The sequence below is a fragment of the Glycine soja genome, chromosome 10 (genome assembly GCF_004193775.1).
Source record: "Glycine soja cultivar W05 chromosome 10, ASM419377v2, whole genome shotgun sequence".
NCBI lineage: Eukaryota > Viridiplantae > Streptophyta > Magnoliopsida > Fabales > Fabaceae > Glycine > Glycine soja.
The window spans coordinates 7,400,940-7,418,374 of NC_041011.1; the positions used below are offsets into that span (position 1 = coordinate 7,400,940).

Here is a 17,435-nt window from a genome sequence, read left to right on the forward strand (position 1 = left end):
TTGAGTCTTAAGGTTTTAGGTTAAAGTTTAGTGTAAGTTTCCTTATCTGGTTGCTTAAGTTATTCTAACACCTTAGACTTAAGAGGATATTAAGTTTTGTTCATGTGTGCATGGATGGTTTCTTTGTAGGATTGACACATCTTATGGTTTTGTTATACACTTAAATTAACAAAATTTTTTGCTTATAAAAAAATTGCTTAGATTGAGAGCGACAGATATTGGTTTATAATTTTAAATTTTTAATAACAAAGATTGTGAAAGTTTTTATTTATTATTATTTATAAATTAATTATTTAAAATTTTGACAATCTCGGTATAAATTGACGGAAAGATCAACAAGGATTCATTCACATATAAAGGATCAAATTAGAAAAATATAAAAACATAATCAATCAAAATAATATTTTAGCTTATATTTTAAATATAATTAATGCATTCAAGATAATTATTTATTATAAATTTTAATTATATAAAATACAAATTTATTATGTATAATACGCTCACTAAATTTAAGTATATAAAAAATCCAACTATAATGTGTTTAATTTTTATAGTTTAAGTTATTAGTTAGTTAATTCTTCAATAAAAAATATTTATATTAACTAAATAGAAAACGTTTTTTTTTCAAATTTTATTACCTTATTCATATATTTAATAGATGTAAATTATAAAGATATAATCAAACTTTCATAATTCACATCTTGTTGTTTTGGTAAAAGAAAACATGAATTATGAAAATTTGATTATATCTTTAATATTAATATTAAAAATAATCTACAACCTATAATACCTTTTGACTAAAATGTTTAAATCTTTGAAGTACTCATACATTTTTTAAACTTTAAGAATAGTAATTGAGAAATTAATAAACAATAAATTTCAAATTTAATTATATTATATTAAAATTATAAAATTTGTCCACTTTCTATCATAAATTACTATGATAAATTTATTACTTTTATAATAAGTTTTTTAAAAATAATATCTAACATATTTTCTAGTTATATACTGTATACAATTTTTTACACTTATATTGAATGAAAATTAAAATCATATTTTTTATTTATTAAAATTACATTAAAGTAGTATTGAAAATTACGAGTAATTTTTCTTTTTGTAAAGGAATACTTTGATTTTTAACTAATATTCTAGAAATACACATTAACATTTAATTTCTTGGGATAAAAACGTATAAAGATGAAAATGTAGTACAAATTTTTAGTTGATAATAATTACTTTTCATTGAAAAATAGTATATGTTTAGAAATAAAATTGTGTGCAGTTAAAAAAAAAAAGAAAAAAATTTATGTTTTTGACTAAAAACACACAAATTTATTTCTGCAATTAAAAATAAAAAAATTCAATGAAAACGAATTATCAACAGAAAAGGGACAATGGCGAAGGGTTTTGCTGCTTAGTGGTTGGTTAACTCTATCAACCCCAAATGCTATTGATTCCACCATTTCCATTCACCACCCAAATGCTCTTCACAGATTCCCTATTTCTCTCTTCTTCAACTTTCTCAGGTCTTTCTCTCTCTCTCATACCATGATTCTTCTTTTTGTTATCTTCAATTATGCTTTCTTCTCTTTGCTGTATCGTTTGCCACTTTCTTCTTCGTTACAATTTTATGCATTTGCTCTTATCTTCAAATAATCGCACTGAGCTTGCACATTGTTGGTTTTATGACTCCACCTTCAAAGCAGTTTTAGCTTTTCTATGTGTTAATTCAGTGATTCTCCATTTTTGTGTATTCCCCCTTTGTTCATATTGTTATGAGTGGCGTGTTAGTGTAAGGGTGTGCTTATTTTTTTATTTAAAAACAAATCATTTTTAGTTTTTAAAATGTAACTAAGCTAGGGTACTGGGGTGAAAGGGTGGTGCGATATACTTGACAAAGCAGAATTGAGGGAGAGCTTGAAAAAGATGAAAACAGGAGAAAATGGGAAAGCATTTCCCAGACGTTTCTATTTTTTTATTTTTTATAAAACACATGTTTTGGAAATATTTTTTAAAACTGAATACGTTTTGGATGAGAAATTGATTGCTGAGTAGTGTGGAATTAGTTTAGAAAACAATTTTTTTAAAAACAATAAGTGAGAAGGGAATGAAACAGGTCCTAACATTTTCTTTTTTTTTTTTTTTTTAGAACAGGTATTCGAAGAAAGAATTCTGGGTGTATTGAAAGTTTGAATCTTTTAAGCCTCTAAATTTCCTCCATACATTTACCTGCATTTCCAAATTTTGAAGTTTGGATACGGTAATAATCAAAATGGCCTCTTGCGTGTCAACAATTTTTGCACCTTCTAATACTAGAAATACACCAAGGGTGTTTACTGTTGGAGGAAGAAATCTGACTTGTAATTACCCTGGGAGAGCTTGTTTCACGAAAATGTATGACCGCAGGAATGGGTTTTCCGGTGGCATCCAAATGTCGGGTTTACTTCAAGTTAAGTGTTCAGCCAATTCACACAGTGTCAGTCCATATAATAGCCAAGGCCCTTTTCTAGATTTACATCCTGAGGTGTCAATGCTTAGAGGAGAAGGGAGCAGTACAGTGAACAGCCCAAGAAAGGATAGCTCAGGTGGGGATTTATCTGAAAGCCTAGGAACTACATCTATCCAAAGTGATTACAATGAAGCAAAAATCAAAGTTATTGGCGTTGGAGGTGGTGGGTCAAATGCAGTCAATCGCATGACAGAGAGCGAAATGCATGGTGTGGAGTTTTGGATTGTTAATACTGATGTTCAAGCCATGAGAATGTCGCCTGTCTATCCGGAGAACCGTTTGCAAATTGGTCAAGAGCTTACACGAGGTCTTGGTGCTGGTGGTAACCCTGAGACTGGAATGAATGCTGCGAAAGAAAGCAAAGAATCGATAGAAGAGGCAGTCTATGGAGCCGATATGGTCTTTGTTACAGTAGGTTCATGTACTTTTATCCAATTATATCTTCTGCAAATTTAATCATGATTTTGCATTATGGATTATCTTTTTAGTTCTGGTCTAAATGTTTCACCATAAGACATGATTTACATGCTCCATTATAATATCAAAATGTGTCAAGGACCAACTCTCGTAAATGCGTAACCTGTTAAGTGAGGGTTCATGGTGATTTTTATATCTAGCAAGTCCTATCATGCTAGAGTTCTTTGAGCTTGAAGCGAGCCAGCTAAGATTTTACTCCTAACAACTTCTTATAAGAGGGACTGACTCTCTTAAAAGCTTAAGATGCTGAGTGAAGAGAAATGATTTTTATATCTAATATTTTATAAGCTAATAGCTCATAATATAATAGGACCACGATAGTTAAAGGAAAAAGGGCATTCTATAAAAAATTGTTTTTATTATGATGTTGAAGTTAATTTAGCTTGGTACACAATGAGATCAAGTACAAATTTGGTTTATTGTGATATTTCTCTTAAGAGGATGGGAGGGAAAGAAATTGTTAATGTATTTACCATTCTGGTTTTTGATTATTAGTTCCCATTTCAGATAAGGACCAGCAGTTCTTGATATTTGAAATCTTCAAATATGTAAAACTTTCAAAATCTGGAACAGGCATGCTTGTAGTTCTTGTAAATTGTTCTTTATTGGTATATTTTGCTAAACTTGGAAATTGAAATTAACTATTGCAGGCTGGAATGGGTGGGGGAACTGGCACAGGTGGAGCTCCAATTATTGCTAGTATTGCAAAGTCAATGGGTATATTGACGGTTGGTATTGTCACCACCCCTTTCTCGTTTGAAGGGAGAAAGAGATCTATTCAAGCCCAAGAAGGAATTACAGCCTTAAGAGATAATGTTGACACGCTTATAGTTATTCCAAATGACAAGCTACTAACGGCAGTTTCTCAATCTACCCCTGTAACTGAAGCATTCAATCTGGCTGATGATATTCTTCGACAGGGTGTTCGTGGCATATCTGATATTATTACAGTATGAATTATTGTTAATGATGTTTAAACATTAACACATGCATTCCTGTTTTCTTTCAGTTTTTCTTGTCCCTATCAAAATTTGATTGTAAAGGAGTAAAAGCCAAAGGATCAATGAAAAGGGAATGATAGCACGCAGCAACAGAGGCCCAAACGCGTTAGCAGGAAACCCAGAGATTGGGAGGAATACGTTCACTAGGCTGATATTTTAGGCTATTGCAGTAGTGCACAAATAATACATTCTGTTATAGTGGAATCGCTTTATCCTTGCTTTTGGTTTTTAGTGGAATATCTAGTGGTACAGGTGTCAAGCAGGGATAGGGTCTGTTAGCATTTTCTGTTATATGTCTATGAGTGTGCACCTATATATATGAATGAAAATGGCAGAAAGGATATCAGAAAATTTACCAAAATCCTGTTATGTTTCTTTCTTATCTTCTGCAGGTACCTTTCCTGGCCTTAAATATAGGAAACTTTTCTTTTTTTCTCAACACCCTAACATTTTTGGTGCTTTCATTGCCTCCACCCATGGCTGAAAATACCTGTTCCCAGTCCCTTGCTTGATTAGAAGAAGCCATCACTATCCTCACCCAAACACAGAGCTCCCTCCACTCCAAATTAGACGATGTTCTCTCCCGCCTTCACACCCTCGAATCTAGATCCCCTGTCTGTCCCCTCTCCCCTTCCACCCCCAGGATGAAGCTCGATATCCCTCACTTCGATGGGACCAACGCGACGTCTTGGATTTTCAAGATATTGCAGTTTTTCGACTATCATGGAACCCCAGATGACGAATGCTTGCAAATCGCTTCCTTCTACCTCGACGGCGCCGCCTTAAGTTGGTTTCAACGGATGTATTGAAATAACCAACTCACCAGTTGGGCTGATTTTCTCAATGCTCTGGAAATGCGATTTGCTCCATTGTTCTACGATGATCCACAAGGGGCCCTTTTCAAGTTAACCCAGCACGGGTCTGTCAATTCTTACCTCTCGGAGTTCAAGAACCTTGCAAATCGTATTGTCGGTTTGCCTCTGCCGTTCCTCCTTAGCTGTTTCATATCGGGACTGACGTCGGACATCCGTCGTGAGGTCCAGGCGCTACAACCCTTGTCCATAGTTCAGGCTGCGGCACTAGCGAAGCTACAAGAAGACAAAATCAACGACGCCAAATGGCCATCGTGTCCTTGACACCCCAATTCCTCCTTCGTCGCCCCTCCCATTACTTTGGTACCACCCCCTCCACCTCTACTTTTGGCGCCACCACAAACCACCTTTAAAAGGCTCACCGCGTCCGAAATGGCCACCCGCTGCGAAAAGGGCTTGTGTTACAACTATTATGAGCACTATGGGTCCAATCACAGGTGTAGAGCCAAATTCTTCCTTCTCGTCGCTCCTGACGAACCCCTCCCAGATGAACCCATTCTGCCTGACCCCGCAATCCCTGTGCTCTCGGAACTCCCATCAAAGGATCCCTCAGCCTCGCACTCTGTTTAGTTGAGCCTACATGTCATGGCCAGACATTCCGTATCGTCCACCCTGCGCGTCACAGGTTCCGTCCAGGGTCACAAAGTCGTCATCCTTGTCGACGGCGGGAGTAAGCACAATTTTATTCAGGATCACATAGCTCGTTTCCTTCACCTGGCGACCCAGCCCACTAAGCAGTTACACGTAATGGTAGGAAATGACACTGAGCTTTGCTGCAATCAGGTGTGCAAAGCAATTTCCATAATTATCCAGGGCCATCAATTCGTTGTGGATCTTTATGTTATGGCATTGGGGGGTGCAAATATCGTTTTCGGGGTAGAATGGCTCAAAACATTGGGCCCAATCACTACAGATTATTCGGCCCTTACTATGTCTTTAAGTTGGAAAAACGAACCAGTAGTTCTTAGTGGCCAAAAGGGACCCAGCCCAGTAGAGGCCACCCATGCCCAGATCCGGCGCTTGCTCCAAACAGACTGGGTCGCGGCCTTCTTTCACCTTCAGCTTCACGAGAGTCCTTCTCTTCCCCCTTCTCCAGATATTCCTTTACCCATGGCCCTCCAAAAGCTCCTAGACACTTACCAACCAATTTTCCAACCACCCACAACCTTACCCCCGACACGATTACATGACCACCAGATTCATCTTCTACCAAATTCTCAACCTGTCCATGTTAAGCCATACCGCTATCCATATTTCCAAAAACACGAAATAGAGCTATAGGTAGAAGATATGCTTCGCCGCCATCTCATCAGGCCAAGTCGCAGTCCATACTCTTCTCTAGTCTTGCTTGTTAAAAAGAAAGATGGCACATGGTGTTTTTGCATGGATTACAGGGCCCTCAACGCCATCACAGTCAAGGACAGGTTCCCTCTTCCTACTATAGGTGAACTCCTGGATGATTTGCGTAATACTCAGTGGTTCTCCAGGTTGGACCTTGCCCAGGGATTTCACCAAATTAGAATGTCGCCAACTCACATCCCCAAAACTGCCTTTCGCACTCACAACGACCACTATGAATACAACGTTATGCCGTTTGGTTTATGCAACGCTCCATCAACGTTTCAGGCGACGATGAATGACTTGTTCTGGCCCTTTGTCCGTAAGTTCGTTCTCATCTTCTTTGATGACATCCTGGTTTACAGCCTGAATTTTGAAGAGCACCTTCTACATTTGGAGTTTGTTCTTCACACACTCCGCTGTGAACAATTCTTTGTCAAGTTGTCGAAGTGTGCCTTCGGACAGTAGCGCATTGATTACCTGGGTCATATCGTCTCGGCTAAGGGTGTCGAACCACAGCATGGGAAGATACAAGCAATGCTTGAATGGCCAAAACTTCTTCCCTCAAATCCCTTCACGGGTTCCTCGGTCTCACAGGATTTTACAGGTGATTCATTCGCTACTACGCACAATAGGCGGCACCTCTGACTCGTCTTCTTTGCAAGGACCAATTCCAGTGGTTTGACAAGGCTCAAGCAGCTTTTGACGCCATGAAAGCCGCCATGACTAGCGCTTCAGTTCTAGCATTACCAGATTTCAACAACCCCTTCTTCCTCGAAATTGACGCTTCCGACAGTGGAATGGGCGCTGTCTTGTCACAACAGGGACATCCAATTACCTATTTTAGCAAACAATTCTGCCCTAAATTGTTACGATCCTCGACCTATATCCGTGAGTTGCATGCAATTACTTCGGCAGTAAAACGATGGTGACAATACCTTCTTGGCCACCCTTTCGTGATTCTAACAGATCATAAGAGTCTTCGAGAACTGATGACCCAGTCCATTCAGACGCCAGAACAACATTACTATCTCGCAAAGCTTCTAGGCTACGACTATACTATCAAGTATAAGTCAGGGCAAAGCAACATAGCGGTTGACGCATTGTCTCGTCGGAATGAACAAGTAGCAAAAGTCTCCTGGATATTATCTGTGCCTCACTTCCAGTTCCTCGACGACCTCAAAAGTGAATTAATGGTTACTCCAGAGTATGTTACACTGTTCAAGGCTGTCCGTGACTACCCTCTAGATCATCCTGGATTCACCATCAATGATGAACTGCTACTTCACAAGGGGCGTATTTGGCTGAACAAGGGGAATTCATTCATTCCCCTTTTGCTCGAGGAATTCCACAAATCCCTTTTGGGCGGTCATACTGGGTTCGTCAAAACATTGAGTCGCCTTCAACAAAGCTTCACATGGCCAGACATGAGAAAAGATGTTCAATTGTTTGTCAAATCTTGCACCGATTGCCAATACACGAAGTACATGCCACAAAAACCACAGGGTTTGCTTCAGCCTATCCCTCCTCCCACTTGTCCTTGGGAAGACATGGCCTTGGACTTCATCACAAGCCTACCTTTATACCAAGGAGCCACTGTAATTCTAAAAGTGGTGGATCGCTTTTCAAAGAGTGCTCATTTTGGTATTCTTCCCACTCATTTCATAGCTCATAGAGCTGCTCAGCTCTTTATCGACATGGTGTGTAAACTACATGGATTTCCAAAAAGCTTGATTTCTGACAGAGACCCAGTTTTCATGAGCCGTTTCTGGCAAGAGCTCTTTAAAATCAATGGCACTAAGCTGCGCATGAGCACAATGTATCATCCCCAAAGTGATGGATAAACCGAGGTTCTGAATCACATACTGGAGCAGTACCTGCGGGTTTTTGTGCATAATCAGCCCTCGCAATGGCGAAAGTTCCTCAGTTTGGCAGAATGGTGTTATAATACCTCTAGTCACTCGTCCACCAATTTAACCCCGTATGAGGTGACTTATGGAAAACTACCACCATCAATCCCACACTACCTACCTAGGTCCTCTTCTGTCGAGGCGGTGGGTTTTATGCAAGGTTCAAGGCAAGAAGCCTTCAAATTGCTTCGGCGAAAGCCTCAACGAGCCCAAGAGTTAATGAAGAAGGGTTCTGACGCGCACCACCGCGATGTTTCATTCAACATCGATGACTGGGTCTATGTGAAGTTGAGACCCTACCGTCAATCTTCAGTTTCGGGACAAGTCTTTCATAAATTGGAAAAGAGGTACTATGGTCCTTACAAAATCACCCAGAAGAGAGGACCAGTAGCTTACAAAATGGCCCTCCCCGAATCGTCCAAAATCCACCCTGTTTTCCACTGTTCCCTACTGAAACCACATTTTGGACCACTACACTCTGATAACTCTCTCCCGCCATCAGCAATTGAAGGTAAACCCATAATTCAGCCCATGACTATTTTGGATCGAAAATGGAATAATTCTACCCCACCAAAGCTTCTGGTACTTGTACAATGGCTTGGGCTAAGTCCTGAAGACTCCACTTGGGAAGATTGGGCCGAATTGCAAGACACATACCACCTTGAGGACAAGGTGTTTCTCATAGGACCAAGGAATGATAGCACGCAGCAACAAAGGCCCAAACGCGTTAGCAGGAAACCCACAGATTGGGAGGAATACGTCCACTAGGCTGATATTTTAGGCTATTGCAGTAGCGCACAAATAATACATTTGGAATCGCTTTATCCATGCTTTTGGTTTTTAGAGGAATATCTAGTGGTACAGGTGTCAAGCAAGGATAGGGTCTGTTAGCATTTTCTGTTATATGTCTATGAGTGTGCACCTATATATATGAATGAAAATGGCAGAAAGGATATCAGAAAATTTACCAAAATCCTGTTATGTTTCTTTCTTATCTTCTGGAGGTACCTTTCTTGGCCTCAAATACAGGAAGCTTTTCTTTTTTTCTCAGCACCCTAACAGGGAACCTTACAACCTTAAAGTATGTTGCACTGACTTCATCTGTTTTGTAATCTTGAAGGCATGATTACGACATACAGATATGATAGAACTAGGACATGAAAATGATAAATTTTAAAAATTGCAATATATTACATGACTCATTCTAGACATAATAAAGTTATACAATTTATCTAATTATAGTGATATTTTCATCCGTGTTGGTATAAATTTTTTAAAAACAAAAGTAAAAAAAAGTAATGTTTTCCTTGTTTTTGATGTGTTTGTGTTTCCTTGTTTGTGATAGTCTGTTGTTCTTGCCCAATGCATAAGGTTATAGGGCTACTACGTTGTTTGACTTGTTAATTTAAAATTGTCATAACCCAGATAATCTTGCTAGCATTAGTTTTGTTTTTTTTTTAGCATGAAATCATATATTTTGTTAATCAATATCAATTTTCAATACCTGTGGATATAACAGACTGGCCATCCTACTAGTAGGATATTCTGATTATATATATTGATTCATTGCCCATGGTTTAAAATTGGTGATATCTTTCTGTAAAATCATTAATTCTCATTGCTTTTACTAATTTATTGCAGATACCAGGGTTGGTGAATGTAGATTTTGCTGATGTTCGGGCTATAATGGCCAATGCAGGTTCTTCACTAATGGGGATAGGAACTGCAACTGGTATGTATGGAAACTGCAATGTAGCCTCCAATTCTTGATCTTCTATTTGATTCATAATTATGCAGTGATTGGAATCTGAAGAAGCTCTTGATCCTCTGTTTTGATTACAAAAAGATTGTATAATGTGTAGAGAGTAGTGTGATTGTGTGATACTCAAACTATAAATGTTCGACGGTTGTACATATTGGCTCATCAGCATGCATGTCCAAAAGGAAAGGATTTATACAAATGAAGTGATTTTTGGGGCATGGCTGGCATTGCATTATAACTATTTTTTGTATACCCAACAAAGCAATATGAAGGGTGTAAGCATATGAAACAAAATACTAAGCCAGTGATCCAATTTTTATTAGTAAGGTCAAGTACTAGTGTTTTATTACAAGCCCAAGTCCACTAATACAAGCACTAGTATATAACCAACCCTTAATAACTAAGGAAATAAACCAGGAAACAATTCCTTAGGTTGCTTCCTCATTTACATGACTAATTGATTTCACAGTATATTCTGAAGATATGCTAATATATTCTAAAGTAATCTGAACTCTGAAGATATTCCTAATATTATGCTGTAATGGTTAACATAATACAATTTTTTTACCTCTTCTACACCACTTTCTGTTTTTCTTGGCATTCTAATTTTTGAGCCACATATATTATTGAAATTTATCACGTGGCTTCTTTTTGTGTTTAAGGAAAATCAAGGGCAAGAGATGCTGCATTAAATGCCATCCAGTCACCTTTACTGGATATTGGTATAGAGAGGGCTACTGGAATTGTTTGGAACATAACTGGTGGGACTGATCTGACCTTGTTTGAGGTGGCTACCTACCCTTTGGCACTTAAATATTTGTTTCCATTGTGCCCATAATTTTTTCCCTTCTCTTTATTATTATTATTATTGGCTTCCTTTTTTCCTCTGCTCCTTTAGAATTTGCATCATAAGGACCAAGGGAAATTACTAGCAGTAGAGCTGTCAAATGGGCTGGCCCAGCTGGCCAAAGTGTGGAAAGCAGGCCGGCTCAGCCTTGCACGAATTTCTTACGGGCAAATTTTGTCAGCCCAACCTGATCTGTTTGCCTGCCTGGCCGGGCTAAATTGGCTCATTTTTTTGTTTAATTTTGCATGAATTTTGAAAGGAAAAAAAGGAAATAATAATACCAGGTCAATTGACCTAGTAGCTTTCAGGCCTAAATTTCACTGGCCCATCTAGCCCTCCAGGCCAGGTCAGGCCAAATTGGCCCAGTTGCTTTTGAGCCTTTGATTTGATAGCATGGCCTAGCCCAACGACGGCCCTCTTACTAGGAGCTTCATGATACTCAAATGTAAACACATTTTTCCTGACACAGGGCCATATTTGTTGGCATGGTGTCTTTCATAATTTATACCGTGATTTTTCAATTTCCCATGGATATGATATTTAGTTGAGAGAGCAAAACCTTATTCTTATAAATTCCATTGTTAATAGACAATGCACCTATCTTGTTACTGCAATTCCATAATTTGCTTTTCCATTAAGTATTTTGTGAACTTGGAATTTTAATTGAGCTAATACCTGTTTGAGGAATACTTGGCCTTCATGATAAGCTATCTATTGAATTCATCATGCTCTTGCAGACTACTATGTAGTATGTATGGTACCCCTTTTGTATGCTATGGCTTTTAATATAACCATTTTCAGGTAAACACGGCAGCAGAGGTTATTTATGACCTCGTGGACCCTACTGCTAATTTAATATTTGGAGCAGTAATAGATCCATCACTCAGTGGTCAAGTAAGTTAAGCTTTGTAAATCTGTCTCATTAATTATATGAAGTTGTAAATAATATGCAGTGACTCCACCAGAAATGAATTGCACCACATACCCACTCCTGTGTAATGTGTATAACTAGAAGCAGATATAACGCCATTGTTCCTTGATAAGTTAATCATTAACAGATTTAGAAAAGGTTATACGATATGTTGTCTTTGCAAGTGTATAGAGACTAGTTAGCAATGAATTTGAATTTCTAAAATATTAGTATAATCCTTTCATTGTTTTGGGTTAATTTCACTAAGTGAATGATCGTTAGCTTTAAAAAAATCACCCAACACAATTGACTTCAAATATTAATTATTTAGTCCTCAAAGGAAATAAGAAAATGTCCTACTTTCACATTGTGGATCATAAAATTTGAGTACTATTAGGAGAAAAGAACTAAAAATAATATATTGCCTGTGTATAAGTGGGCCAAGTTTAAGAATAGTGTTTCTCTTTCAGTATGAGGTTAGAGAATAATAAAGTTCAATATATGCTTTACTCTCCTAACAGAATTTTTAATATATTAGATGATAGTGGTAGAAAAGATTAATAATTTTTTGGGTAGTTGGACACATTAATAGTCATAATATGGAAGAGAATGGACTTTTATAAAAGATAGCTTGAGCTGTATGTAAGACTTTAATTTTACAATATGTACAATTGTACATACCAGTATCATTTGCTGAATTTGAGATCCTGTCCTTTCTAAGTCAATTTCTGCAACTCATGCTCATTTCTTATTACAAGCTAATGGTAGTAATCTTTCTTTATGTATGGTGAACTTGTCCAGTGATTATTTGTGTTGGTATTTGGGGTTGAATGCTTTTCAAACTACCATTTCTGAAAGTTAGTTTAATTATTTGAACATATAATACATTGTGGTGAACCATGAAAATTGGCTTCGTACAGGTGAGCATAACATTAATTGCTACTGGATTCAAGCGTCAAGAGGAGAGTGAAGGGAGGCCTCTGCAGGTAAGGATCAACTCTTCCCACTAACCCTGTTCCTGTCATGCATACACGGCATACTGTAATTCTGGTTTTTTTTTTTTTTTTTTCTGAGCACAGGCCAGTCAACTCACTCAAGCAGACACAACCTTCGGCACCAATTGGCGGTCTTCCTCTTTCACTGATGGTGGTTTGTTTGAGATACCAGAATTCCTAAAGAAGAGAGGAGGTTCACGCTATCCGAGGGCGTAATCTTTTTCATCCTAATTTCTTTGATCCCTTGCATTTCTTCACCCTTGGATATACATAGCATTGGTCTAGTTCTTAGGTCCCTGTCTTGCCCTTTTTCGGATTTTAGTCAGAGTTGTGTATACAGTTTGTTCATGAAAGTTTATTACTTCCCACTGTCCAGACTTATGGGTCTAACCGGAGGTATTGCAGCATGGATGCTTTTCTTGGCATATTTGAATTAGTTTATTAGCTTGTACAGAGATTTCAGTAATGCTGAGAGCTTGTTATAGTTCTTTGGCATGTTATAGAAAATTCATTATTATTATTCATCAAGTAATTATATTTTGGTATATTTTCTTTGTTAATAATACCTAATGGTATCATTTGTAACATGTATAAAATAGGGTTCAATTTAAATAGAGAAATGTTAACATTTAGCTCTAAAAAAATCATCTCCTTTTAGCCTTATTTATGGAAATGTGTCTGGTATGAGCTTCATCTTTAACAAAAAAACTTCCTCTTTTGGTTCCTTAATTATGATTATAGGAACCACACTTGGCACATTTCTCTAAATGAGAGAGAACAAAAGAAGAGGATTTCTATAGGTTCTAAAAGAACACATTGTCTTATTTGTATTGTAAGAATATATTTACGTGTGAAAAATAAAAACACTATTAAGAGTCTTTGCCTTGTGCTTGACCTGTGAAATTAGTTTCTAATTGTGTGTTTGGTAGGAAGGAAAGAAATAAGTGAAAAATAGAGTGGATGGTGTGACACCCTCTATCTCACACACACATATTATTAATAAAAGGATAAGAATGCGGAATTAATTGAAAATTTTAAAACACATTTAAATAAAAACATTTCAAAAAGATAAAAGGTTCACATTAGCTTAGCAAAATAATAATAGAACTTGTTCAAATGCTGATAAAATCATCTCGATTCAAAACAAGGTCGTCTATTCAGAATGAAAAGAAGACACACTAAAGCGGAAAACATAAAACAATTATATTAATCTTAGAATTATAAAATATGAAATAAAATTCTATGCTTTGATGTCACATTTATCAGAGCATTTTTCTAGCATAGACTAAACCTTTCCATCTCTAGCATGAAACTCGTCATACGTTGACTCACTTGAAACAAAATGACATTTAGCCTAAATACAAACACACACTGAGAATGAATTATCAGATTCGTATATAATAAAACACTAAAGCATGTGAAACATATAATACTTAGAGTTGAATTTATATAAACAACATCATTTCACAAAATCACACATGTTATTCACACTCACTCAAGTTCACACTCCAGAAAATAACATCAAACCGCAATTGTTAACTCAATGAAAGTCAAACACAAGCGTTGATGTGATCCTTACTAGGAGCGGATCGCTTGATATAGGTTACAGAGTTTTAGATGACGCCACTTCCAAAGAGGAAAGATAAGTCAGGGTAGACGCCACAAGGATTACCTTGATAAGTCTGAGATTGGTTCAACAAGGAACCCAGAGAGAAACTCTCACAAAATTATATCAAATGCCAAAAGTCCCTCTATTGAAAACGAAATCCATACATATAGTGTATCTGAACGAAAATAATAGAAATAGACATGGACTTTTATATCAGTTTGGGCCAAAATTACAATGAAAAAATTATAAATAAAAAATAGAACATATTTAACATGGGCCTTCAAATTAGTCTGGGTCTTTAGCAACGATTAATATGCTTAGTAGTGCCTCTGCTTCTAGGCCTTCATCCTTCTCCACTTGGGCGTTGTTAAGTATGCCTGCTACCATTTGTTGGAGGGTATCTACTTACTGTTTGGTCATACTCCTGGTTATAGGTTCGTGTATTAGGGTAGTTTCAGGATTCTTATCATTCCCTCCTTCTTGGAAAGCATTTGCTCTCAAATGTTCAGAATCATCACCTGCAACAAATGGAGTCAAGTCAGCAACATTAAATGAAGAACTTACTCCATATTCACCTAGAATATCAATCTTGTAAGCATTGTCATTGATCCTCTCTAGTACTTGGAAAGGTCCATCTCCTCTGGGTTGAAGTTTGGACTTCATTTGTTTAGGGAACCTTTCCTTCTTCATGTGTACCCAAACCCAATCACCTCGTTCAAGTACCACTTCCTTCCTGTTCTTGTTGGTTTGCTTGGCATAACTTTCATTCTTCTTTGCAATTTGAGTCTTCACCTGCTCATGCAATCTTTTCACATACTCAACTTTAGCATGTGCATCCTTATGCTTAAAATCAGAAATGTTAGGCAATGGTAACAAATCAAGAGGAGTCAAGGGATTAAAACCATACATTACTTCGAATGAAGTGTTGTGTAGTGCTATGTACAACCTTATTGTATGCAAATTCAACATGAGGCAAACATTCTTCCCAACTCTTTATATTCTTTTTAATCACTGCTCTAAGAAGAGAAGACAAAGTTCGGTTTACTATCTCAGTTTGACCATCGATTTGAGGATGGCATGTGGTGGAAAAGAGCAGCTTTGTTCCAACCTTACCCCCACAATGTTCTCCAAAAGTGACTAAGGAACTTGGTGTCTCGGTCTAAAACGATGCTTCTTAGTACTCCGTGGAGACGCACCACTTCCTTGAAAAATAAATTAGCAACATGGCTCGCATCATCATTCTTCTTGCAGGGTATGAAATGTGCCATTTTTTAGAACCTGTCAACCACAACAAAAATAGAGTCCTTACTATTCCTTGTCTGAGGCAAACCTAAAACAAAATCCATAGATAAATCAGTCCAAGGAGATTCAGGAGCAGACAAAGGAGAATAAAGTTCGTAAGGCATGACCCTAGATTTTGAGTGCTTACAAACAATGCATTGTTCACAAAATTTATGCACATCATGTTTCATATGCAGCCAATAGAAATGCTTCTGCAACATGTCTAAAGTCTTTTGAACCCAAAAATGCCCCATTAATCCCCCCACATGGGCTTCTTTCACAAGCAATCTCCTCATGGACCCTTTAGGCACACATAATTGTTTTTCTTTGAACAAATAGTCATTATGCCGAAAGAACCCATTTTGAGTAGTATGTACATGCAAAATATTGAGAAGCAAAATCTGGATCATGGTCATGCAATTCTTTAATGTGCTCAAACCCAATGAATTTAGTTTCAAGAGTAGAGAATAAAGCATACCTTCTTGAAAGTGCATCAGCAACTACATTGGACTTACCTTTCTTGTACCTGATGACATATTGGAATTGTTCAAGAAACTCCACCCACCTGGCATGTCTCTTGCTCAGTTTGCCTTGACCCTTAAAATGCTTCAAGGATTCATGGTCACTATGTATGGCAAATTGTTTGGGTAGAAGGAAATGTTGCCAATTTTGTAATGCCCTTACCAACGCATACAATTCCTTGTCATATGTGGAATAATTAAGGACAACCTCATTCAGTTTTTCACTAAAGTAGGCAATGGGATGTCCCTCTTGCATTAAAACAGCCCTTACCCCAACCCCAGACGCATCACACTCAATTTCAAAGGATTTGTCAAAATTAGGTAATGCAAGAATTAGTGCATGCATCAATTTTTCCTTAAGTGCAGTGAATGCATGTTCTTGTTTTTCCCCCCCCATTTAAATGCTACATTTTTCTTGGAAATCTCAGTAAGAGGTGCTGCCACAATACTAAAATCTCTAACAAATCTCCTATAGAAACTTGTCAAACCATGAAAGCTTCTTACCTCATTAACAATTTTGGGGGTTGGCCATTATTAAATGGTTTTCACCTTTTCTTGATCAACCTATACTCCCTGTGAACTAACAAAAAAACCAAGAAAAACTACATGGTCCATACAGAACGCACATTTATCCATGTTAGCATACAAGCTCTCACTCCTAAGGGCCTCTAAAACTTGTCTCAGATGCACAAGATGTTCATCATGGAATTTGTTGTAAACCAAGATATCATCAAAATAAACCACAACAAATTTTCCTAGAAATTCCCTTAACACATGGTTCATTAATCTCATGAAAGTGCTAGGGGCATTGGTCAGCCCAAAGGGCATAACCAGCCATTCATATAACTCATACTTAGTTTTGAGAGTTGTTTTCCATTCATCCCCTCTCTAATCCTAATTTGATGGTACCCACTTTTCAAGTCAATTTTAGAGAAAACACAAGCTCCATGCAATTCATCCAACATATCGTCTAGCCTAGGAATGAGATGTTTATACTTTACCGTGATGTTTTTGATGGCCCTGCAGTCTGTGCACATCCTCCAAGTTCCGTCTTTCTTTGGCACTAGAATAACTAGGATGTCACATGGACTCAAGCTTTCTTGCACCCACCCCTTCTGTATGAGGTCTTGCACTTGCTTCTTAATCTCCTCGGTCTCTTGGGGATTGCTTTTGTAAGCTGGTCTATTAGGCAATGAAGCTTCTAGAAGGAGGTCAATTTGATGTTCTGTGCCTCTTGAGGGTGGCAGTCCATGAGGAATCTCCTTGGGAAAAAATCCTTAAATTCCTGCAACAAGAGTTCAACACTAGGAGAAACAGAAATAGTTAACTCATTAGAATTATCAATAGAAATTTTACTATCTTTGCAATACAGTAAATAGAGTGGCTCACAAGTAAGTAACATT

The 17,435-nt window shown here is 37.4% G+C and overlaps 1 protein-coding gene across 2 annotated transcripts; it reads left to right on the plus strand.

The window, feature by feature from the left end:
* Positions 1-1,370: 1,370 nt before the first annotated feature.
* LOC114371221 (cell division protein FtsZ homolog 2-1, chloroplastic-like) lies at positions 1,371-13,168 on the plus strand. Of its 2 annotated transcripts, none has more exons than XM_028328666.1 (8): positions 1,371-1,526; positions 2,155-2,920; positions 3,637-3,936; positions 9,749-9,839; positions 10,532-10,656; positions 11,518-11,610; positions 12,547-12,612; positions 12,706-13,168. In XM_028328666.1, the coding sequence occupies exons 2-8, from the start codon at positions 2,273-2,275 to the stop codon at positions 12,835-12,837; spliced, it is 1,455 nt and encodes a 484-aa protein (XP_028184467.1). In that variant the 5' UTR covers positions 1,371-1,526; positions 2,155-2,272; the 3' UTR covers positions 12,838-13,168. The 2 variants fall into 2 exon arrangements, with proteins under 2 accessions (XP_028184467.1, XP_028184468.1); XM_028328667.1 differs by having other exon boundaries at positions 1,381-1,526; positions 2,150-2,920.
* The last annotated feature ends 4,267 nt before the right edge of the window (positions 13,169-17,435 follow it).

What these genes read in the sequence shown, in the direction of transcription:
- LOC114371221 (XM_028328666.1), top strand. Translation starts at nt 2,273, where the DNA reads ATGGCCTCTTGCGTGTCAACAATTTTTGCACCTTCTAATACTAGAAAT. An exon ending in CTGATCTGACCTTGTTTGAG is followed by an intron (nt 10,657 to 11,517) that starts GTGGCTACCTAC and finishes AACCATTTTCAG; the next exon opens with GTAAACACGGCAGCAGAGGT. An exon ending in ATCCATCACTCAGTGGTCAA is followed by an intron (nt 11,611 to 12,546) that starts GTAAGTTAAGCT and finishes GGCTTCGTACAG; the next exon opens with GTGAGCATAACATTAATTGC.